General features: G+C 40.8%; 1 protein-coding gene across 1 annotated transcript in view; it reads left to right on the top strand.

The window, feature by feature from the left end:
* The window catches only part of FAM170A (family with sequence similarity 170 member A), a 30,146-nt gene extending 16,442 nt beyond the window's left edge, over positions 1–13,704 (top strand). Inside the window, exons 3-7 of the mRNA XM_081053131.1 lie at positions 7,282–8,172; positions 10,920–11,060; positions 11,878–12,649; positions 12,950–13,008; positions 13,598–13,704. Of these exons, the coding sequence (XP_080909257.1) occupies positions 8,103–8,172; positions 10,920–11,060; positions 11,878–12,649; positions 12,950–12,956 (990 nt within the window). The 5' untranslated portion in view covers positions 7,282–8,102 and the 3' untranslated portion in view covers positions 12,957–13,008; positions 13,598–13,704. The remainder of the gene's footprint in view (positions 1–7,281; positions 8,173–10,919; positions 11,061–11,877; positions 12,650–12,949; positions 13,009–13,597) is intronic.
* The last annotated feature ends 12,139 nt before the right edge of the window (positions 13,705–25,843 follow it).

Here is a 25,843-nt window from a genome sequence, read left to right as displayed (position 1 = left end):
TTTATGGTATTCCTCAGGACAGACACTGTGGGTTCATAGTAACACCTATTCTTCAGTGACCTCAGCTGTCACACCGAGGAGCAGGTTTCTCACTAATTCTTTAAATAGGCAGGGAGGCATGATTGATAGGGCAAGAGGCATTCTAAGCATGGTATTTTCAGGTACGTCATATTCCTCTCCTCATTGTGGCTATAAAGCCCATCTTTTGGAAGAGACACTGTGGCCTTGGTCAGAGCCTGTTAGTAGTCTGGAAATCTCACTTCCAGGCAGTGATGTCAAGGGTATTAGGTTCATGGAGATTTTCAGAACCCTACCAAATGGGTTTAGAGGAGAATGCGGCTTAGTCAGATTATTCCAAGGCATTAGGAATCATGCGAGTCTGCTTTGCAAGGCTTGTGTCCTTTGCTTACAGTTCAGACATAGTAGCTACATCCCTGATGGAAAGGTGTCCTGTACAGTTGTAGGTTTTACCCCAATCCCTGGGCTCTTTTGTAATGAAACTTGGATTACTCTATAGTTATTTGAACTCCAGGAGTCTCAACTCAGGGTGTTAATGTTATTAATTTGCAATGGATATAGATGTCTTATAATTTTAATACATTAATTCACATAGGGATACCATCTCGGGAAGCTCTAGTTTGTTTCAAATACATGAGGAAGTTGAATATTTATTTTTGGTACTTTCTCACCACCAACCCCATATCTCCCTCTCTGCCAAATATCATTCCTTTTTTGCCCTGTCTCCATATCTCCTATCCTATTAAAAAACGGTCCAATTCTCAGCCTGTTTTCCCCTAGTCCTTGCTAAAACAGTAGTTGATAATAGTTTAAGTTATCACTTCTCATGAGGTTATTTGTATTTTAATAAAAATCTTTGAAGGTTAAATATTCAAAGTACTGAAGCTCTATGGTTAAATTTTAGGCAGTGAAAAAAACTGTTTTAGGTGGAGGTAAAGGGAGTCATTACACAGGACACAGGAGGAACAGGGCTCTCACTTCATTCAGATGCGTGCATATGGTGACAGGCTTGGGCTAAATGCAGAGATGACATTTCTCTGCTGGTATGGGGAAAATAAAAGAAGCAACTGGTCATGACATCATTTGGCCTAGGGAGAAAGAAGACCCCATACTTTGGCAATTTATTTGTTTAAGCTTTTGGTATTTTTGGGTGGTGGTGGTGGGGACATGTAGGGGAGTTTGTACTAAGTGCAAGGAGCTGTGGAGAATCCAGAGATAATGAATCACAGCCTTTGCCTTCCAAAGTTTCATACCTTGTGTTGTGCGGAGATCAGACACGTTCTTTAATAGACTGGCCAGAATACAGGAAACTTATGAAAAGAACTATCATAGAGATACAACTAACATACTATGAAAATGTGTGGCATATTCTCACCGGGATATCTGGAAAGGTTTCTTGTAGTAAGTGAGATTTTAGCTGTACTTAAAAAACAAATTGTATTTTGAAAATTTGTACTTTTGAAAGGAATGACTTGAGCAAGATCTGAGTTCTAGCCTTATTTTTGTGAATGTGTAGCTTGATGATTTCGTCAAGTCTTATATTAATAGGGCGGGATTAGGATTTTTCTGTATGGTCTCTATGCTATTCTGTAGTACTGTCCGTAATTATTTTTGCTTATGGTGTCTAGAAAATGGAGAGATGCATGATAAGATTGCAGTCCCTTTGTTTGAGGGAGGGAAGTTTGGCCTACTTTATGGAACCCAGAAGAGGAGTGTTGTGTCATAGTCTGGAAAACTCTGGGTCTTAACCTTGCAGGACTTTGAATGTTTGGTTGAATATTTTGGATTTTTCTGCTCATATTGGGAAGCCATTTAAGATTTGAGCTGGGGAATAATATGTTTTTAAGGACGCAACTATGACCAGGGTGGATTAAAGGTGGGGAAAGACATACCCATTTATCCACAATTTGGAGAAGAGTGGAAGATTGCCTCTAATTCATGAGATGTGCGTTGTATCTGCAGGAGCAAAATAAGCAACATATCTTAACGCATAAATCTTCCTCTCATATGTGCGTTCTTTTTCATCTCGGAGCAAATATTTGGCAGCTGCGTTATCTTTAAAGTAATAAGAGCAAAAGTCATTTGGAATAAATGTTTCAGAACCATTTGTTACTTTGCACAGACCTTTGAGCAAATAGGACTGAGCTAAAGCGTTTACTGTAGTATGTGGTTCTGCAGGGGCTGCCACACTATTATATATACTTTTATCTTGGTTCAACTCTAGCTGTTGCCACCACTATTACTCAAAAAGCTGGGGTGTCAACAGGGTAATCAAAATAGCAAAATGGGGGTGAAGAGTTTTTCCATCTGTTTTCTTGAAATCTTAGGAAGATCATTTCCTTTGTATTCCCTATATTCAGAATATAAAAGCCTCTCAGACATCTAATCTTTACCAGCTCAGACATTTCAAAAGGCAGTGAAATTACTTTGCAGTTGCTTTTCCGTTTAAGGCAAGTGTTTATGGGCTTCCAAACACCGTCTCCTGAATCTATTTATAAAACAGAAACAAAACAAAACTAAATAAGTGCCATATAATCCTGAGTACATTTTCCTGGTGTAAAAATCCTAACAGCATCGTGGAAAAAGGTTCTGAATTAAGACCTAAGAGATCTGAGTTCTAGCCCTATTTTTGCAAATGTGTAGCTTGATGATTTTGTCAAGTCTCATATTTAGTGGGGAGGGATTAGGATTTTTCTGTATGGTCTCTGTGCTATTCTGTAGTACTGTCCATAATTATTTTTGCTTATGGTGTCTAGAAAATGGAGAGACACATGATAAGATTGCAGTCAACAATTTTGGGTGGAAGTGATGTGTGTTACTTTGGGACCAGAACATTTAATAATGCCAGTGTGAGATTCTCCAGAATTCTTTCTCTCTGCAGTGATGACTGACAATTTTCCACATACTGGTGGCTTTGTCGGTCTGGATCCAGGAATGAGTACAGTAAGGAGCCGAACTCCTAGCCAGCCTACAGTAGGCATGTACAAGGAGCAGGACACGAGCCTTTGTTGTTTTAAACCACTGGTATTTGGGGGGATTATTTTTTACAATAAGATAATCAAGCTGCTGCTTCTTCTTCTTCTTCTTCTTCTTCTTCTTCTTCTTCTTCTTCTTCTTCTTCTTCTTCTTCTTCTTCTTTTTTTTTTGTCACACATCTGCCTTTATTGTGAGCAGCATGTGAGACACTTCCAGCAATAGTTAAAAAAATTAATTTACAAAAGTAGGGATTCGGTGAAGCTGTCTGGTTGGAACTCTTGGGAGCTCATATGTAGATGCCAACCCAGAGCAGCAAGAAGAGGACCACAAAGCCCATGATAAGCGAGGCCACCAAGGAGATGAGGAGCGCTTCCTTTGTAGATGTCCCAAGTGTGCTTGGTGGAGGTGACGTCATAAATGAAGAAGCAGGTGGTGAAGGACGTGCCAGTGGCTGGCAGCACTGCTGTCAGGTGGGGGAAAATAGCCTGGTTCACTGCTCATGGCTTCGGGTCCATTTTGCTAGGCCCTTAGGTTATCCACTGCCCCCCACCGCCAATCGAGCTTATTCTCGATTGATATGATCTTTAAAGGGTATCACTATGATGAATGGGGGAAAGCCCCGGGGATATACCGTGTTACCCCGAAAATAAACCTAGCAGGACAATGTCGGCTCTAATGCGTCTTTTGGAGCAAAAATTAATATAAGACCCAGTCTTATATTACTATAATATAAGACTGGGTCTTATAATATAATAATATAATATAATATAATATAATATAATATAATATAATATAATATAATATAATATAATATAAAAGACCAGGTCGTATATTATATAAGACCAGGTCTTACATTAATTTTTGCTCCAAAAGATGCATTAGAGCTGATTACCTGGCTAGGTCTTATTTTCAGGGAAACAGGGTAGATATTTTTCCTTTTGTTAAATTAAAATTTTACTGTTTCCTAGAAGTAGATGTCGGAGCTGCTCTGAGGGGAAGTAAGTTTCCTACATTGAAAATCCTGAAACACAGACTGGGCATCTTTTTGAAGGTGGTGCTGTAGAAATTGAAGGTGGTTGTGTGATATAACAGGAAATATATATTTGGTCTTCAACCCCTTTCTGACACAGAGCTCCTAAAATTCTTGTAATTGCCTAAGTGATGAGAAGGATAAAAGTTTCTTTTTTTTACATTAATGACGCAAGTTTTGGAAAATACCTAAGGATGGGAGTTGGTTGTCAGTGGAGTCAACCTTGTGATTAGAGGGTTGGAACTTTCAGTCTCACCCTTCCTGACCTATGGGGAGGGGAGAGACACTGGAGGTTGAATCAGTGGCTAGTGGCCAGTGATTTATTCAAGCATGCCTATGTAATGAAGCCTCCATAAAAACCCAAAAGGAGAAAGTTCAGAGAGTTTCTGGGTTGGTGAATACCGCGAGATTCAGGGAGAGTGGTGCGCTGAGAGAGCATGGAAGGTCTGCCTTCTTTCCCCATCCCTTGCCCTATGTATCTCTTCCATCTGAGTTAAATCCTTTTATAACAAACCTGTAATCTAGTAAGTAAAATGTTTCTCGAGCTCTGTAAGTCACTTTGTGTGAGCAAATTAATCAAACCTGGATTGGGGGAGTTGTTGGAACCTCCAATCTATATAGCAGGTCAATCAGAAGCACACGTGACAATCTACCTTGGACTTGAAACTGGTGTCTGAAGTGTGTGTGTGTGTGATCGGTGAGGTAATGTAGGACTGAGCGCTTGACCTATGGAATCTGATGCCATTTCTGGGTAGATATTGTCAGAATTGAATTGAATTGCAGGTCACTCACCTGGTGTTTCAGAACCACTTGGTGGTGTGGGGAACCCCCACCAACCCAACCCCATGTTGGAATTGGTATTCAAATCTTAAATTGGGTTAGAGAACTTCAAGGTCCATTCTAGATTAAAAATATTGAGATTTGCCGCTCCTGCGGGTAACGACTGAACCTCACATTTGTGCGCAGGTATTGTTTTGGTAGTGTTTCCTCCAGAGTTAATTTATTTGCCCTGCTGTGGATAACAAGAGGTTTATCTACTGTGCCTTCCATGAAGACCTGCACAGGTGCTGAGAGAAAATTTTTTTGAGAGGCACGCTCATTCTTTACCTGAATTTCATAGCTATTCTGATAGGTGTGTAATGATATCTCATTGTGGTTTTCATTAGCATTTTCCTAATGGCTAATGATATTAAACATCATTTTATGTTATTTGCCATCTGTTGTTTTGTTCAGTGAAACAACTCTTCACACCTTTTGTCCATTTTCTAATTGGGATTGTTTATTTTTTTGTAACTGGTGAATTTGAGAGTTCTTTGTAGCTATTACTCCTTTGTTGGCTATGTATGTGGTTTGCAAACATTCTCTCTTAGTCTGGAGCTTGTCTTCTCATGCTCTTAAAAGGATCCTAGACAGAAAATGGTATTAATTTTAATGAAGTCTGGTTTAGCTGTTTTTTTCTTGTATGGATCATCTCTATCCTGGATTATTACAATAGGCCCACTGTTCTCTCTGATTCTGCCCTTGACTCCCAATAGTCTTTTCTCAACAAAACAATGAGAGTGATCTTTTTAAATGTTATTTCTCCCTCAAAACTCTTCAACCTTTCCATGTCACTCAGAGTAAAAAACAAAGCCTTGACAACAGCCTCTAAGAGCCTATATAATCTGGTCCCTCATTATCTCCATGACATCATCTCTACCACTCTCTCCCTCCCTTGGCTCTGGCCACACTAGTTTCCTTTGTGATATTCAAACAAGCGAAGCCATCCCCGATCCAGGACTCAAGCCTCTTCTTTTTGCCTGGAAAATAGAAACTTGGCTCTAAGCTCCCTTATTGCCTTCAGGTCTTACTGAGACAGGGCCTTTTTAGTGAAGATTACCATGATCTCCCATTGAACACAGAAATGCCCCCATTTCCTATAGTCCCAAATTCAGATTCTTGCTCTATTTTTCTTCATGGTACTTGTCAATATCTAGCCTATACTTACGTCATATATTTTGAAAAATTGTCTATTTTTTCCTCTAGAATTAAGCTCCTTGAGAGAAAATCCTCCGTTTTGTGCACAAATATTCAACTACAAGGGTCTAGAGAGACTGGCACATAGTAGGGACTCAATAAATACTCACAGAACAAAGAATGAATGAAGAAATGAGGGAATGACTAAAGTAGGTCCCAACTGAGCTTGGACTTGCTGAGATAAACTCCATTGATCCTCGCTTGGAGAACCTGAGCTGGTATCATTGGAATCCTTTTCCGAAGAGAGGTTCAGTTCTTTCAGAAACCCAGGGTCTAAGAAAGACGCCTTAATAATCATTCTCCTCAGAATGATGGAATTAGAACTAGTGAAATAATGATCATCAATGGTTGTTAATGCTTTTTGTTGAAAGGTTGATGGGAAACATTATAGCAGATAGCACCAAAAACCACTGGTCAGTCTTAACATCGTTAAAAATGGGACATCTTTATGTGCTTCTTGTTGTGATGTAATAGGAAGGTACATAGCACCAATTATAAAATAATCTTATAATAACAAGAAATTGAATCTAAATATAATCAATTTTCTGTATTTGATTACCTGTTTACATGGAAATACAGGAAATAGGGAAATATCTTAAGTGACATCACAGGAACACAATCAGCTGACTCCAAATTGAAAAATTCTACAGAATAAACAACTTAGTGTCTTCAATAAATAAATGGCAAAAGAGAAAAAAAGGGTAGGTGGGAGAACTGCTCTAGACTGAAAGATATATCAACCAATTGCAACATAATGGACCTTGTTTGGATCTTGAAATCAATGAACCAAGTATAAGAAAAGACATTTGAACACAGTTGGAGGAAATTGAGTGTGGCTTGGTTATTAAGCTATATGAAGGAATTATGGCTACATTTGTTGGGTGAGATAATGATATTGCTGTTATGTTTTTAAAAAGTCCTTGTCTCTTGGAGATAAATTCTGCTGCATTTGAAGAGAAATGACATAATGTCTGAGGTTTGCTTTGAAATACAGCACCTTTCCCACTCCCCAAACACCTAAACTAAAAGAAACACACCAAAAGCTAAAAGAGTATGTGTGGGGGTGGGGACAGAACAAGAATGGCAGAGTATTGATAATTGTTGAAACTGGATGGTGGGTATATGAAGCCACATTCCTGTTATACAATTCTCTTTACTTTGTGTGCATTGGAAAATTTCTGCCACAAAATTAAAAAAAATAAACACACCAAAAAAAACTCTCCTTGTCCTGTCTTTTCTAGGGATTCTGCAAGAAACAGGAAGATTAATTTTACCAGCAAATCCTCACAAGATTGCATTTGCCCTGTCTTCACTCTCCCTCTGCTTGAGACTTTGTAAGATTTTCTGCGGAACCCTTTCAAATTGGAACCTACCTTAGTCCACTGAGGATTTCTAATGTTAGCAGTGACTCATCTCATCTCAGCACACCAATGGATCATGGCTACTGCCTCAAAAGGAAGTGTCTCTAATTTTAGATTGGAACCAGGAGGATCTCTCAAGTTTGGGATTTTTAGCAACAAAAGCCAAGATTATCAGCATGCTTTTGCTGCTTCCAGCCTTGCTTGCAGCAGACAGAGTCTGCTACCCACTTGAATGCAGATGGGAAAGGGTGAGATAAAGGGAGAAAAGAGAAAAATTAAACAGGAACAGATTAACATCTTAAACTATCCTGGCACGTTTGAAAGATGTGAGAGTTGAATTCACGGGAGAAGTTCCACTGGAAAAAAGGAATTGGTCCTGAAAATGGGGTCTGTGTGATGGCAGAGACTGTATTGGACCTCGGTCCCCAGAAGGCTCTGATGTCACCCTTGAGGTCAGAGAATCCTGTGGTGGGCCTAGTGACCTTTGAACCCTAACAGCCCTGCTCTGTAGTGGGCACTGGACAGTGCTGTGGGTTCTCTAAATGGTCTGAGGTCTTCAGACATTTGGGAGACTCGACTATTTTTATTTGTACTGAATTATTTCAACAGATTTCCTGAGAGCCACAAAGGGCCAACCTGTAGGCAAAAGGGGGGGAGGAAGTTAGAAGAGCATCTTCTAAGGGACTTTTCTGGCTGGTGTTATGAAACAACGCCAAAAGAGGAAACATCTAGAAAATGAGGAGGCCCAGGAAACTGCTGAGAAGGGAGGAGGTATGTGTTGGGTAACTTGTCTGGGACACAAGGGTGGCTGCCAGCCTGAGCCTTCTCGAAGAAGGAGGGGCTGCAGAGAATGTGTCACCTATGAAGTAGGGAAAGAGAGACCTGGTATTGGCTGCTGCTGCTGTGTCCTTCCTGAACGTCCCTGTGGTGTGAGTCCCCAAAGGCAGGCCACATGCCCCCAGGACATGCAGTCAGCCCTGCTGATCCGAGCTCTTCTTCCTGGGCTGCTTGGGCCTGGGGCTGTGTTGGACTTCTAGCTGGCTGATTCAGATTCAGACGGACAGTTTTTCTCAGTCCCTTTCTCTATTTGATCTTACTCCGGGGTCACTGGTGATATAAAGGGTGCTCACAGGGATCCATGAGTTGCACTGTCCATTTTACAAAGAGGAAGGAGAAGCCAATCAGGTTAAAGGTCTTGTTGAAAAATATCTTGAGCAGTGAAATGCTTGTTTGGAAGGAGATTGTTTGTCTAGCAATGGCACCATATTGAAAGCATGGAAATCTTATTCCTTCAGCAGGAAGGATTTACCAGTTGATCCGTGAGAGTTTGTGAATCCACAGGGGTGGGCTTCCCAGAGATCAAGGGAAGGGACGGGCCTTCCAGAGACTGAGACCAGATGGATGAGGGTGAGAAGTGTTGTCAGAGCCCTTCAGGGAGATACCCTCTGAGAGCCAAGTGGATGTACTTCCTAGGCCATGTGGTGCCTGCATGTATTAAATGTGAGCAAGGGTCTTTCCCTGAGAAAGGGGGTGGTCATATGGAGGAGACTGGACAGAATGGAGCCTACCCCAGAAGTCCAGCTGGAGGCTTCTGCCCCAAATTAGAGCCCAGCGGCTTCCTGGAAGCCTGGGGTCCCGAAAACTACAGGATGAGCCTTGGGAATGGAGGCCTGTACAGCAGGCAGATTTTCAGGCAGCAGCTGGGACAGGATGGGCGAGGCAATGGTTGTCCCTGCCCCTTACACTTCAAAATAGTTTTGTTTATGTGTTTGTATGGGGGAGCCACGGGGAGGATGGCGATAAGGTGCTCATCAGATGTGTAGTCTGTGTGGTAAGGTTCCTATCATCATGCCTGGACCTGGATGACTCTCAATATGTACAAGACTGTATATAGAATTCCTTTGAAGGATGTTCCATGCAGCAGTCACTCATACAGACACGTGTACACTCCAATACAGAAAACAAATTGCACATCTCCACACACAACTTCTTTATTCAACCACACTTAAAGCATATAGGTATATACACATATCACTCCTGTACTGTATTCACATGCAACAAATGCATGTATGCTGTCCTCTCTTCCCACACCAAACTTTGGAGCAAACTCTCTATATATGTCTCTATCAGTAGACATATACATATTCTCAGCTCTCACACAAAAGCAGCTGCCTTCAACTATCTCTAAATACCGCTACAAGAACCAATCACATGCATATACACATAACATATTGTGTAGTAATAACAGACCCACTTTGTACAAACCATAAAAAAAAATACAGATTTACCAACCCTTATCAGAGTGGCCAGATAAAATACAGGCTGTCAAGTTAAATTGGAATTTGGGATAAACCACAAATAATTTTTTAGTATGAGTGTATCCCAAATATTGTGTGAGACATACTTACCAAAAATAAGTATGACCCAAATATTGCATTGGAATATCTACACTAAATATTAATCATGGTTTATCTGAAATTCAAATTTAACTGGCATCCTGTATTTTTGTTTGCTAAATCTGGCAACCCTTATATGTTTACCATCAGCTGACATATGTGAGTATTTCCTGTATTTCTGTTTAGTGTCTGTCTTCCCTTGCTAGAAGGTTCAGCATTATCAGAACCTGGAATAGTGGAATGGTGCCTGATATATAGTAACTACTCACTGAATGTTGTTGAATGAATGAGTGAATGTACATCATAAGTACAAACCGTACCATGCAATCAGGGTGTGTGTCACACATTCCTGAGTTGTGCACACAAACTCTCCATAGACACAGATATACACATTTCCACCCTGTTCCCCACACCAAACCCACATCTATCACAGACTTATCTGATACACATAACTTTTATGCTTTGACGTACTGGATTTCCCCGAAAATAAGACCTAGCTGGACAATCAGCTCTAATGTGTCTTTTGGAGCAAAAAATTAATATAAGACCCAGTATATTATATTACATTATATTTATATTATACTAATTATATTATATTATATTATATTATATTATATTATATTATATTATATTACATTACATTACATTACATTACATTACATTACATTATATTATATAAGACCCGATCTCATATTATAAAATAAGACCGGGTAAAATAAGACATAGTCTTATATTAATTTTTGCTCCAAAATACACATTAGAACTGATTGTCCGCCTAGGTCTTATTTTCGGGCAAACGTGGTATTCATAGTCACCACTGAGGCCTACGTTACTACAAGGATACTAACAAAGTACTTGTTGATTATAGTTAAATGTTGGAGTATCCACTGGGAACCAGACTCTAAGCCATGTGTATTCACTGCACCTGACTTAGTAAATCACTAAGTAAATATTACTTAGTAATATTACTTAGTAAATATTTGTAATATCACTTAGTAATATCACTTAGTAATATCACTTAGTAATATCACTTAGTCACTTAGTAAATATTTGTTGGACAGATGAATGATTCATAAACATGCCCAACCCACCATATTTCTGAGGCTTTCATACCTTCCTCAGAAATCTCGAAGTCACAAGAAGATGCCCCCCAGCTTGGATCAACTGAAGTGGCCAAAGGCTGTGGCCCAGGGGTAGAGGAGACATCCTCTGCCTCCGAATACTTCTCCTGTGTTTCTACTCCACGCAAACTCATCCATGGTGGTAAGGGTGCAGGGTTCCTTGGGTGTGGGGCTCCTTGGGTGTATGGCAGGAGGTACATAGATCCAAGCATGAGGCTCACCGGAACTCCAGGGCAGTTGGAAGTGGTCAGGGCTCTGCAGAGGAGCCTGGGGAGGATGGCAGAGCTATTAGGAGAGCGTGGATCTGAGCTCATTGTGGGAGAGTGAGTCCTGATGCTACTATGGTGTGGGAGTTCAGGGGCAGAGGCCAGGAAGATCTTGGCTTGAGGTGGAGGGCAGAGGGACTAGATGAAGCATTTTTGGGGGACATGTGAGCTCTGCCTTTGCCTGCTTCCAGAGAAGGCCAGAGCTCCTCAGCACAGCCCTTCACTTCAGCATGGGAGCGGGGCCATCAGCCCAGCCCACACGCCTCACACACACAGACACACTCCATGCATACCCATTCTGAGCACACACACAAAACCCAAACACGTGACCCACAATGCCATTCTCCGACACCACAGCTCACATTTCCACAAATAACACGCAAATGATGACACGAACCCACATTATTCTCATAACACATGCATCCCACTAACACCCCTCATACCATCGCCCTCACCACCATACTCCACACGCCTATGTACAGACACCTGTCCAATATCCCTACACACACCAATGAAAAGCTCACAGATGACACCACACACACGACCCCATAATATGAACAACAAACAGCAGGCTCATTGCACAACTACATCACACTACGGTCCCTCTCTCCTCTAATCTACATATCCATACTTGTTCTCTCGGCTTCTGGCATGCCACATGCACATTCTTATGTTTCTAATTTCCTTTCCCAGGAATCCGGAGATTACATCGAGACAGTCCCCAGCCTAGATCCCCCCCAGCCCAGGTTCAGGAACAAGGGGAGACTGCTCCCCCCTCACCACATGTATCCTTCTCGTCCCCTTCATCCTATAAGACCTGTGTGTCCTCTCTGTGTGTAAACAAAGAGGGAAGGGGCCTGAAAATATACTACATGCAGGTACGAATGAAAAAGGGTGTGGCTGTCTCCTGGGACACAGAACAAACCTCGGAGTCACTAGGAAAGCAGCCGAGGATAGAAGTAGTGAACCTTCCTGAGGACGTGCGAGTAGGTACTCCCCCCTCTGATGTATCCACCAGAAACCTCCTGTCTGACAGTGAGCCCAGCGGGGATGAAGAAAGGGCAGAGTCAGACAACCCACCAGTGTCCTCCACAGTTGAGGAGAGACCCAGGGCCAAGACACCTGACTGGCTGGTGACCATGGAGACTGGCTACAGGTGCATGGCCTGCTGCCGGGTCTTCTCCACCTTGGAGACCCTCCAGGAGCACGTACAGTTCGGGATCAGGGAGGGTTTCAGCTGCCATGTCTTCCATCTCACCATGGCTCAACTGACAGGCAGTGTGGACTCAGAGAGTACCCAGGAGGCAGAGGAGGAGGAGAATGAGGGGGAAGAGGAGGAGGAAGAAGAAGAGAAGCAAGAAGAAAAGGAGAAGGAGGAGGAGCAACCCACAGGGGAAGACCTTGACATGAAGAGGCCCTGGAGCCAATGTCCAGGCTTTGTGTTTCATTCTCCAAAGGACAGGAAGTGAGCAGGGATGGGTCTGCTGAGGGAACTGTACCTTCTCCAAGCCAGTACTGTCTCTCCAATCGAGGCCCATGCCTCAATAAGGGAGACCTGGGAGCTGTATCAGCTCAGGGAATTATGGAAGGGGGGACAACTGGGCCCCTTGCTTCTTACCCAAGCATTTAATAAAATCATGACTGAGTGAGAATTTATCCTGAGCTTTTCAGCTCCCACAGAAAGTTCTGAGAATTTCCAAGGGCTAACAGAGCACTTTTCATCTTTAATTAAAAAGTGTCTTTCTCTGTTTTGGTTTCCACACAGCAACTGAGATTCATGGGCCAGAAGATCCTGGAAGATGGTGTGACCTTCTCTTGGGAAAGGTAAGACCTGAGATTGGCACAGTCTCCTAGGCGTATATCATCAAGGCCCAGAGGAACCTAAGGGAAGGGGCTGCAGAGCTGCCCTGGGTTACCTGGTGGCTCTGAAGCTGCATCAACTTGTAGGAGACCCAATGCTTCCAGGGAATTGACTTCCATGATTTACACGAGAAAGTGGCGAGTTTCGATAGGAATTCTCTCAGTGTGTCCATAATCGACTTCACTCTAAGAAGAAATAGTGCCAGCAGCCCTTCTCGGCAGAGAGAGCTCAGCACAACCTGGAGGACCAGGAGGGTCTGAAGAAAGGACAGGGGCCTTTGCAGGGCCAGAGGTTTAAGGGATGAGAGTCTTTGGCCGGAGCTGGGATCTCACTGTGCCCCATATAGACCTCTAAGAGAAAGGGGAATGTGGAGAGGGAGATACATGAAAATGAGATCTGGGAATGGCCCCAAACCTTCATTTTGCTCTGGAAATGAACTCATTGTGGTGTGCGTGGTTCTGAGCTTTAAGACAAAATGAAAGGTAACTGACTAGTAGAGCTCATACTGCTTCTTGTCTCTTCCTGTGGACTCATTTGTTTTCTCACGTCCAGGGAGAAGATAGGACTATCGAGATAGCAGCAGACAGAATGCCAGTGGTATGAAGGAAGATGAAGGGACCAGTACTCAGTCTAACATACAAACATCATGTGAAATAAAGGCTGTTTTGCAAAACTTTCCTGGATGCATTCTTTAATTAAGTTATCTATCTATCTATCTATCTATCTATCTATCTATCTATCTATCTATCTATCATCTATCTATCTATCTGTCTATCTCTCTATCTATCATCTATCTATCTGTCTGTCTATCGTCTATCTATCATCTATCTATCCCTCTATTATCTACTGATTCATCCGTCATCTACATCTGTCTCTCTAGTGGTTTGTGAATGAGGTTTCCATAAGCACCAAAGATACTCACCATCCTATTGCAGACGCAGCGGTACCCAAGCTCCTGATTGATTAGGCTTCTGTGTGACTTTTCCAAGGCTCGATGCCGTATTTTTCATGAGATCATGACAAGGTACATGAAGTTGAGATGAAGCTTTTGGAAGGTGGTAGGTGCTGTGAAAACCATGTCCGGAGGGTCCTGATTGACAGCACTAAGGAGGGAAACTTCAGAGGGCTGGAGGATGGCCTGCATGTCTCCCTAGGTTTGGCCTGGACAAGGGGCTATTAGCTGCAGCTTCACAAGGAAACACCAGGACAGAGGAAAATTTCTGTCTTGAAGCTGTCCATGGAACCAGCTCCTCCTGAGATGGTGACACTTTTGTTACAGCACTCAAAAAGAGGCCATCTGACCGCAGTCAGGAATTTGGGGAGGAGATTGCTGTATTGGAAGTTTGAGCCAATGAGATCTGCTATTTCCAGTTCTGACATTAATATTTCAATCTGTACATAAATTCTTATTCTAGTCTGTCAAGTTTGTGGCCCCATCACCTCTGAACTTCATCCTCACCCCGCTGCTACCATGCACTGGAACTAAGCTTGTCTAGGAGGCACTGAAGACTCATTTTGATGCTTGAGGTTGTCCATGATCTAAAAGGTAGGAGGGGAGTAATGTGTCTTCCTAATATGCATAGGGAGCCAAAACCAGGCTTTAGGAAGGACTAATGGGATTGGAAGGAAATGATTTGAAGTTCAGAGCTTTTGTCATTTTAGGAAGAATAAAGTCTTAATTCCAAAGTCCCATGGATTTTTTTTTTAGGGTGTATAGTGTGTCTTCTATGGGTCTTTATTAAATCAGCAATGGTTTTAGTGATCTGGTGTTGTCGTTATTATTTTGACAATAATAATAAGCCAGCTTCCTAACTGGTTTCATGCTTCCTAGCTTCTCCACCTGGGATGTCATCTGCATATCCACGTCTCTTGCCTCAAGATGCCTAGTGCCTCATTTGTCCTTTCAAAGAATTCAGCTGTTGAGGCTTCTGCTTCCCTTCCACACTTACCCTGGCTACCTCTGTGTACTCTGTAATCTTCACCTTTGTTCCTTTTCACCTCCTTCACTGGGAATTATACCTTTCCCCTTCTTTTCCTATGTTGACATCACTTTCTCTCCTTTCCTTGGAATGTTTTTTGACTTCTCTCTCCCACTGACTGCTTCAAACACTTAGGGTTTATTCCACATACATTGGTAGGTTATTGGTTATGAAATGCTGTTCCTGCTGGGATAGAGGCTTCCCTGTAAAGCGTGGAGGAGGTAACACGAGGGCTTGTAGGCGGGGTTCAGAGTGTTGCAGGAAGCAGGTCTTGTGCTCACATGTTCTCACAAGAACTGCATTGACCACGAAGAGGGGACTCAGGGCTTGTGGCTTGAATGTTTTTCTAAGCCGCTCACACCAGATCCTCTCTGGGGCTCCTGAAAAGACAAAGCTTGAATAAGCCTGAGTCTCTGCTCAGACTAAGGTACTTCAGAGCAGTTTGACGCCATACTAAAGCTCATCTTTTAAACTGGTTAGGATTCCAGTAAAGTAGATGTAACTGAAATCCATTTAAATGAACTAGAACAGAAAATGGAAATAGATGAGGATTTCTCATAAACAGGGAATGGCCACAACTCTTGCTACACAGGCTATCTGGGGGGTGCAGCCAGGTGTGACCCCAGTGACTGACACTCACACCCTGAGTTTCCCAAGTATCTGAGCTTGGGAGCGGTGGTTGGAGTCAGTGGTCAAGTGCAGGCTGGATAGTCTCTAGTTACTGATTCTGGCCCTGGGCATATTGTCCCTAAAGCACAATTTCCCTTGTTTCTGGCCACACTGACCTATCTCCTTTTGTACTTCCTTCCATGTCTCCTACCTCCCAGTGCAACCAAGGTGAGATTTGTTCCTTGTTCACAGAAATCTCTCCTGTTCTACCGTGGCTTCTGCTCTCACATTCCAAAGCCAAGAATTTGTCTTTTTTCTCTCTTATTTCTGCTGGGTCTTCACCTTCCTGAGGTAATGAACTTAGAGTACCTACTGTGTTTCCCCAAAAATAAGACCTAGGTGGACCATTCGCTCTAATGTGTCTTTTGGAGCAAAAATTAATATAAGACTGGGTCTTATTTTAATATAAGACCTGGTATAATATATAATATAATGTAATGTAATGTAATATAATATAATATATAATATAACACCAGGTCTTATATTAATTATTGCTCCAAAAGACGCATTAGAGCTGATGGTCCATCTACCATGACTAGATGGAGAAAAAAATCTAAGGGCAAAGAGAAATAATAAAAATATTCCAGTTAATTTTTCCTAATATTACCCAGCTATATATTTTTTAAAATTTAGGAGTGATATAGGAATAGTTTCTTTTTAATATAGGAATAGTTTCTTTATACTCAAATGATATTGAAGTATTAAAGTAAAACAAAAGTTCCCCTTCATAACACCCTAACCCCACTCCTAAACCTACTTCCTTCTGCAGAGATTTTTAGTACTAGCTGTTTGATTTCAAGACTTTTGGTCCATGCATTTACATACATAGGTGTTTTATATATGACATATAATTTTATAGAGTTTTTTGATTCATAAATTATTCATAACATATATTCTAAAATTAGCTTTTTTGGAGATGTTTTAATGTCTTTAATGTGAATATTCAATATAAATTTTTAATATAGATCCACCCTATTTTTTAGGTAAGTGTAATTTTATTCTAGTGACAAATTATAATTATTCCCTTCCTGATGGACATTTTGAGAAAGATGCCCCTTGTCTCCCGCAATCGTCTTGTGACTTTACCTGTTCATCCAATTACATTTCTAAGTTGCAGTGGGTATTATTAATATTCAATAAGATATTTTAAATGGTCTCCAGTTTCCCTCTGGATTATTGACATCTTAAACTCCGCACTTCAGTTTTCCCTCAGTATCTGGAATTTTGTCATGGCTATTTTTCCACTTAACGTTGAGTAACTACATGATTGATTTCTTTGTTTTCTTTTCCTTCTCTTTCCAAAGTGCTGAATTTGATTGTGGCTTATGAATCAGTGCAAAATGCTAGTCTTCAAGTCAGGACATTGGGCCCTTGACTAGGTAACTTCATCTGTCTGTGCTTCGGCTTCCTTATGTGTAATCATGAGGCTTGGACTAGCTGACCTTTAAAATGCTGTTTCTTTGATTCACTGTCACGATTGATCTGCTACTTGAGACAATGGTCTTTTCTCATGAACTAAGAGCTCCATATAGTTAACATTTGTGGAGTGGGTTATTGTTGTAACCCGAGGTTGGGCACAATTGAATTGGTCATACTCTGTTAGTTGTATTTACTTTTATATATGCTTAGCTCTAAATACTTTATATAACTCTTGTTACTATTTTAAATAATATCTTATTTTTTCTTACATTTTCTCATTTGTTTATTGCTAGTGTAGAGGAACTTGACTGAGTTTTAAAATTTGCTGATCTTGTATCCATCTGCCTTGTTGAACTATCTTATTAGTTCCTACGAGTTTATCTGTGGATTCTTTTAGGTTTGCTAGATAAATGATGACATTAAATGGAAATAATGTATTCTGTGAATAACTTTAGTTTGTCATGATGCATTTTATAAATACTTTTAAAACATAACCTTTTCTATACCATTTTTTTAAGATTTCCTCCTCCCCAGAGGTAACCAACTTCAAAGATTTGCAAGTATCCAATTCATATTTTAATTATTTTTTTTGTGTGTGTGTATATATATACATATATATCCATGAGCAATATGTAGAATTGATTCAGATGTTTACATAACTGTTATAATCTACATCTTGTATCTTATGTTTTTCGATCAATATTATGTTTTCAAGATTTATCCATCTCAATTTGTGTAGACCTAGGTCTTTTGTTTTTAACTCTTTTTTGTGATCCCATAATATGCCATCATTTATATGCAATCACAATCAATATAGCATCATTTATTTTCCATCTAGCATTATTGTATGATTGGATTGTTTCCATCCCTTCGCTAGAACAAACAGTACTTCCTAGAACATCCCTAAAGACTTTTCCTAACAGTCAAAAAGGGCCAGGCTGTCTGAAGGATTACTGCTTGCCTTTAGCCACCTTCCCACAGGCCACCTCTAGCCAGCAATGTGAGGCACAGATGAAATAAAAAGTCCCCCAAATGGGAAGATCAAAGAAGCTTCCCAGAAGGTAGGAGGTTAATGCTGAGTGTTCTACTGGGAACCCAGGAGAGTATGGGCTGCCCTGAGTCTCCCCACTTTCCGCCCTGGACACCCCAAGAGAAATGTGGAGGAAAGGAGAATCCGTAAACTGTGAGTAGACGCAGGGAGGGATGTTGGGAGCTGAAGCTGTTACTGAGGTCACCGAGTGGACTGTGAGGGTGCAGAATATTCAGATAGCCAGGCTCTGTCTTCTGAGAACTTCTCCCTAAAGGATGTTTATAATTAAGGTGATTCCAAGTACACAGCTGACTTGGGCCACAAGTCACAGAAAGCCGCTGCTTTATCAGTATCTCTTTTTGTTCATACCCTCTTGTTTCCCACAGTTTGGTAACGGCTGTGGGTCCTCCGCTGATGTGAAGCACAATATCTAGGGAATCAGGGACACTAATGAGTCATCTTGCTATGCAGTATTAGTTCACAGCTTGAGGGTGAGGGATGTGGCCAAACTAGGCTCAAGAAGGAAAGACGGTGTTTGAAGAAAAGATCTGAGTTAAGGGTGTTTCCCCAAGTCTTAATGAAATGTAACTCCAGTGTCACAAGTATTTCCTAAAGTCCTGGTTGTTTTCAAGGCTAGCCGTGGGGCTGGGTTCACTCAATGAAGGAACCATGTACCCCATTATCTCATTGCTTGCTCACACTTGTCAACCTCTGACATACTCTGCAAGACTGATCTTTCCCTGAAACAACTTTTCCACCTGCCACTGTCATCTAATGAGTACTCCCTAGTATCTCCCCTAATATGCCATTCCAGTAAATTTATAATTTGATAATCATGCTTCTCACCATATCCTCAGCAACTTTTGATAAGTTCTATCCACTCTATGCCACAGTCTTCACACATCAGTAATCCTTTTAATTTTGTAGCTTCACAAGCCATTTGAAATGTTTTCTTTCTTACTCAATTTTTTATTTTATTTAAAAAATTTTATTAAATTCATTGGGGTGACATTTATTAATGAAATTTATTGGGGTGACATTGGTTAAAAAATTATGTAGGTTTCAAGTATACATTCTATAATTGCATACATAATGCAATTATATATTGCATTATATGTTTACCACCCAAAGTCAAATCTCCCATCACCATATATTTGACCCCCTTTATCCTATTCTACCTCCTCCCTCCCTCCTTATCCTCTGGCAACCACTAAACTGTTGCCTGTGTCTATGAGTTTTTATTTGTGTTTGTCTTGTACATTTGTTGTTTTCAGTTTTATATCCCACATATGAGTGAAATATATGGTTCTTGTTTTTTTCTTCATCTGACTTATTTCACCTAGCTTGATAATCTAAAGATCCATCCATATTGTCGCAAATGGCAGTATTTCATCTTATGACTGAGTAATATTCAATTGTATATATGTACCACATCTTTATCCAATCATCTGTTGAAGAACACTTTGGTTGTTTCCATGTCTTGGCCACCATGAATAATGCTGCAATGAGCATAGGGGAACATATATCTTTATGAATAAAAGTTTTCAAAATTTTGGGGTAGTTACCTGAAAGAGGGATTGCTGAGTTGTATGGTAATTCTATTCTTAAGTTTTTGAAGACCCTCCATAAGAAGACATACAAATGTCCACAGACATGCTCAATCTCACTAGCTATTAGGGAAATGCAAATCAAAACCACAATGAGATATCACCTCACACCTGTTAAAATGGCTATTACCAACAAGACAAATAATAACATGTGTTGGAGATTTTGTGGGGAGAAAGGAACCCTCAAACGCTGCTGGTGAGAATGTAAATCGGTACAGCCACTATGGGAAACAGTCTGGAGGAATATTTTCTTTTTGTTTCTCTTCTTTGGCAAATCTTTTCTATCTTTGAAGGTCCCTTTCTTGTCTCTTTACCATCCTGATCCCCATCTTTTTTGCCTATTTCAGTAACCTTTCAATCTCCTTCCCTAATTCCCTCACAAACATGTAAAATTTATTCCTCACAATTTAGAGGATGTTTGTTGAAATGGCATAACGTCACATGTGTTCTTGCAATTATAGAAGCCTCCCTGTCGGGCAACTCACAAAAGCTGGCCCATGCAGACCTGCAGTTGAGTTTCAAATCCTTCTAAGAACAAAGCTCATACCAAGACTACCTCTTAGCAAATTGTCAAAAATGTTTAAACTGAGCTTTGTATTCCCATCCAATTAAGATAACTTAGGTAAAAGTTGTAGGGTAAATGTGTCTTAAAAATCCATTTAAATAGAAAATCCCTCCTCCAAAACTCCCCAAAACAAAAATAGGAAGAAAATTCCACAGAAACACATTTGGGAATGGTTCCATTTCACAAACTATGAAGAAAATCTGTTACACACTGTAAATGTTCCAAGCTTTTAATCCATACCAAAGCATGTACGTGTTTAAGGTTGTGGTATGTTGGAGGTGGGGAAAAAGTTGAAAGGGCATCACGAGCTCTAGTTACTTCTTCAGACAAGCTCAGTGGAGTTGCCCATTGCCGTGTCTGCAATAATTGCATCAGGCCTGACAGATTCTAGCTGTTTCCGCCATGCTTTTTGGAGCAACCTTCAAGTGCAGAGGCCTGGGGTTCCTTTCGCAGGTATTTCAGTCCACAATTCACTTTGAGATTTCCTGTCGTAATCACAGTGCTGCCAAGAATCTGACCTGAGCATTCTCTTTTCTGCGCCCCTGGAACTCTCTCTTCTTGTTGTTCTTGGGGAATATTTTTGCTAGTCTCTTGGCCAAACTCTTTCCTCTTTGAGGTACTCTACATTTTCCCTCAAGACTTTAAATCTCCCTGTTTTTTAACAGTAGATTTTGATGGCTTATTAAACCTAGAGTCAGAATCATTATCAATAGAAAAATTAGTTTACCCTTTCTCAGGAGTCATGACAATTTAATCTTTAACCCTCTCTAATAAGGAGGGGAAATATGATAATAAAATCAAATAACAATTGGGGGTGGCTGGTTAGTTCAGTGGTTAGAGCGCAGTGCTCATAACACCAAGATTGCCGGTTCAATTCCCACATGGGCCAGCGAGCAGCGCCCTCCACAACTAGATTGAAAACGACTTGATATGGAGCTGATGGGTCCTGGAAAGACACACTATTCCCCAGTGTTCCCCAATTTAAAAAAATAGCTAACAATTACTGAGAAAGCATCATAAGCCAGGTACTCTTCTAAGCATTTGAATAGACTATTAAATTAGTCTTCAGAATGGCTGTATGAGGCAGATGCCATTATCACATAGGATGAGCCCTATCTGGTCTAAGGAAATGTGGGTAAAACTCCTGGAACCTTCTGGTAACTTTCTGCAGCCCTGGGTTCACTGGGACAAGATCACGCTAGCCTGGAGTAAATGAGCACAGATGAAGAATTTATTCACCTCTGAGGTTACTGTACACTGTAGTCATATCAGGCACTAAGAAATTCCAAGATCAGTGAGGTGCACCTGGCCCAAATAAAGCACACCTATCCAGATTGTTCTATGTGCAGAAAACCTCTGGCCCAGAGGAGTTCTGAGCTGGTTCTGTTTGTTCCCACCAAGTGCAGGTGCAGGGTGTCCCCTATTCCCCCACCATCACCCCTCTAGGTGTCTGGGCCACCCCACATATGTGTCCCAGCTTAGTGGACACAGAATAAGTTGGATGCTCCCTCCCCCAACATGCATCTTGCTGAGGAGACATATGTGAAGTGCTGGCTACTGCAGACACATGCTCACATGGAGACCAATAGCGTGGTCTCAGGGAGCTTGCTCTGCACTCGTGTGTGTTCTCTTCTAGTAGATTCTCTTGTCCAGCCACCTCCAACTTCCCTAATCCTCAGCTGAAGGAATCCTTTTCATCACAAGGGTAGGACCTTTACCTCATTTTTCTTCATCATATCCTTTTCCCCCAAAATTGTCAGTTCCCATTCCGCAAACTGCTTTTCTCTCACTTCATTTCTGTTCTATCCTCTTCCCTCCAGAATGGCCTGATGACTCACAGGGTATAGACCCAAAAATAACAACAAATGCCAGCAATTCCAAAATAACAATACAGACATAGTAGGAAAACTTCAAAACATTTATCCTGCCATATTTACAAAAATCCACAAACAGTGAATTAGAAGTCTCAGTGTAAAAACATAAAGGATATATAAATGAAATATAAATTTCTTCTTTACTCCTTCCCCAATTTGTTCCAGTCCTCTGTTAACATGATTAACCATTCGATATCGAAACTTTCAGACATTTTTCTACGCACACATACACTTTTTTCCACATAGAGTATGACCTAGGTCCCCTTCAACGTGCTGTGACTCTATGATTCACTTTCTCCCACTGAGTCATCTACTGATAGAGCAGTCCTTTTCATGGAGAAATATTTCCAATAACTAAGAATAAATGCCTGCTGAGTGCTTTCTCTGTGTCAGGCACTCTTCTGATGGCTTTATACATAATTTTATAATTTTCACAACGTACACATAGAATAGGTACAATTATAAACCCTCTGGGACAGATTAGTGCAGTTAAGTACCAATAAATACACAGAGGTCAAGCGACTTGCCCGAGACATTGGAGCAAGTCAAAATCCATGCTCTTAATCACTTTGCTCTGTAGCTTCCATCTGGGAGACTTGATGAATTTGCCACTAAAACCTTTCGATATCATGTTACAGTTTCACTTCTCTAAAACAACATGGGGTTGTTATATGGGCTAACTAAACTGCTATTTTAAAAACCCTTATATAGCTGGATGAAGGTAAGCCAGGGACTGTACGAGTCAAGATTTCCAACTTGTAAAAACAGCAATTTTAATGCAATTTATGTAATGTCAAGTCTAGGATATAGTCTAAATTGTAACAGAAAAAATGAAAATATGTAGAAAGTACTTAAACTTGACAAGTACTGGGAGCATAGCGTTTTGGGGGCCAAGATGGAGACCCATAGAAAAACTTGCTCTTTCTATACTAGGCCTTTGGAAGAGTTTTACCAACTGCCAAGGTCCCTAGAGCAATTACTCTGCTCCCTTCTTAGTACAGAAGTGTCCCCAATTTGATAGAATCATAAAGAAGCCTTAAAATTGGTTAGCAGTTCTACATTCTTGATGAAATAATATTTTCAGAGTGTGGGAGGATATCAAGCTATGAAAATTTCCTTGGAGAGATTTGCTTATTGAGTTTGGCTTTTTCAATCTTCCTAATACCTCTGTTTTTGTTTTTACTAAACACCAGGCGGTTCTCTTCATTTTTCAGATTCATGTTGTTTTCCTTTGTCTAATGAACTGTCAATACTTTTAATGAGCGATTAAGATTGGAAAAAAATATTTATTTAAAATAAAGAATGTAGTGACAATGACAAGTGGAAAAAGGCCTGAAATTGAGGATACACTTCATTCTAGCCCGTTAATTGGAAAGAAAAGTTCATGCTCATTGTTCAGGGTGTATAAATAAAAGTCAAGGATTATCTGGTGTATCCCTGAGATCCTTATGAACCTCCACCATTTCTGAGGCATCAGGTCAAAGGTTTAATTAAAATGTCAAAGGTTTAATTAAATTTGAATGTCAGAAAAACAATGAATACGTATTTAATATAAGTATGCCCCAAATATTGCATAGGTTATACTTATACTAAAAAAATTTTTATTTATGTGAAATTCAAATTTAACTGGGTATCCTGTATTTTTATTTTTATCAACTAAATCTAGCAACCCTACTGATGAGCTATGGTGAAGGCAGCTAGCGTATGGTACACACTGGCTGTTGGATAGTTTCAAGTTGCTTGAAGAGATCTAGGTAGAGTATGAAATCTTTTATGGCAGTAGCTCAGAAGCCATGGACAATTCTTGACTGCAAATACTTTCTTGGACTTCCCTGAGGTAGGATGAACCTTCCTCCTAATGGCCTTTAGAAAGTCTGGAAGCCCCTATCGAAACGGGAGCCCCAAAGTCCAGCTCATCTTCACAACCGTGTTTCCAATTCAAAATGGAATCTTCCTGGAATTAGCTGCCTGTGACTAACAAGAGATGAGGAGGTTTGTGAAAGTTGGGATTAACATAGCTTTGCAGTCCTGGGAGATTTAATAGGATCAATGTGAAAGATTCCAGGTCCTCAGATAGACAGAAATATTCTTATTATACTGATAGATGTGTGACCTGGCTCTAGTGGTCCAGAGAACAAAGCTCTGGTTTTAGAGAGGCAGACCCAAGCTTGGATGGTTCTTGGGACATGGTAAAGGCCTGAGTTCAAGTTCACCTTTTATAGCTTTGTAGACAACAGTGAACTGCACATGGTTCCCAGAAGGGAAATCAGGGAGGAGGCCTTGGCCTCATCTACTTTGCAAGCTTTTATATCTGGTTTTATCCAGATTATGTTTCAAAGGTGGAGCTTGTTTACAACTATGGAGGTCTAGAAAATTCTCCGATGTGTTCTTTGGACCTTTACCCCAAGAGAGAGAGCAGGGCTGAAACTATAGAAATGCCATGAATTTCTGACAATGGCATTTCCCAGGCCCCAAAGAGTCGGTGCTGCTCCCTGATGTGGGCAAAGGGATTTCGTGTTTTGTGGCCTATCATAGCATCATGAAAGGAATTGCTGCACCTGGCTCAGAGGATGTCATATGTGGTAGGATACAACTGGTCATACTTAGGTAAAACTGGTGTCACAACGGTCAAAGAGAACAAATTATCAGAAGTGGAGGTGTCTGGATGGGAAGGATTTTATTGGAGTTTTACAAATGCTACAGGACCGGGGAGTGCCACCAGAAGTACTGGGTTGCGATTCAGGTTGCGGGTAAGAGAGTGAGAGATAGAATAGTGTTTGACCTCATACAGCTGGCCAGCTTCTCTCTCATCTGTCCATCCAATAGGTATGTATTGAGTTGCTATCATGTGTCAAGTACTATGTTTGGTTTTGAGATACAATAGTGAAGAAAACAAATTTTCACTCTTTGAGGAATTTATAGTTCAGTCAGAGGGCCTAATTTATAAGCAGGCAATTATGAGATAATAAATACATCATTTGGCAGAGGAAGCAGGGTTTCTATGGGTGCAAAGAGGAAGGTCAATTAATTAAACCCCATAGAGGATGGGAGACCTAAGGGGACTTTTTAAAGGAAGTGATATTGGAGATCTTCAGGATGAGTAGAAAATTTCCAGGACCTTCCTAGGTAAAGATGGAGGGAAGGAGAAAATTTCAGGCAAAGGGACGAGTCTGTACACAGTCCTCAAGATGAGGATATTATCCGTTCTTCATTATGACTGGGGCATGAAATCCAAGGCAGGAGAACAACAGGAGATGTGGCTGGAAAGAGAGGCAGTTACAAGTTTCAATTGTTCTGTGGGTAGTGGGGATTCACTGAAGGCGTCCAATGGAGGACTGCATCAGATGTATGTTTTAGAAAAGTCAAGTAGGTATATAAGTGTAGAGTGTGGATTTAACTGAGCATCAATATGGACAATAGGCTTAAAATCTTCTGTGTGTGGACCAGTGTCACAAGGCTACATAGGTCACTGGAATCAAGTAGGGAAGTAAGGTTTCATTTCATTTTTTCCCCTTCTCTTTTTTATGTGAGGGTAGACTAGAGAATGCCATGGCTTAGTTCCATTAAGAGCAACATGAAATCAGTGAAATCTCCTAAGATTCTGCAAGGCAGATCTTTCTTTGTATTATTTTAAATTGCCTCAGGACGCTTTTAA

This window comes from Rhinolophus hipposideros, assembly GCF_964194185.1.
Source record: "Rhinolophus hipposideros genome assembly, chromosome: 7".
Lineage (NCBI taxonomy): Eukaryota > Metazoa > Chordata > Mammalia > Chiroptera > Rhinolophidae > Rhinolophus > Rhinolophus hipposideros.
This window is presented reverse-complemented; position numbering and strand designations above follow the sequence as displayed.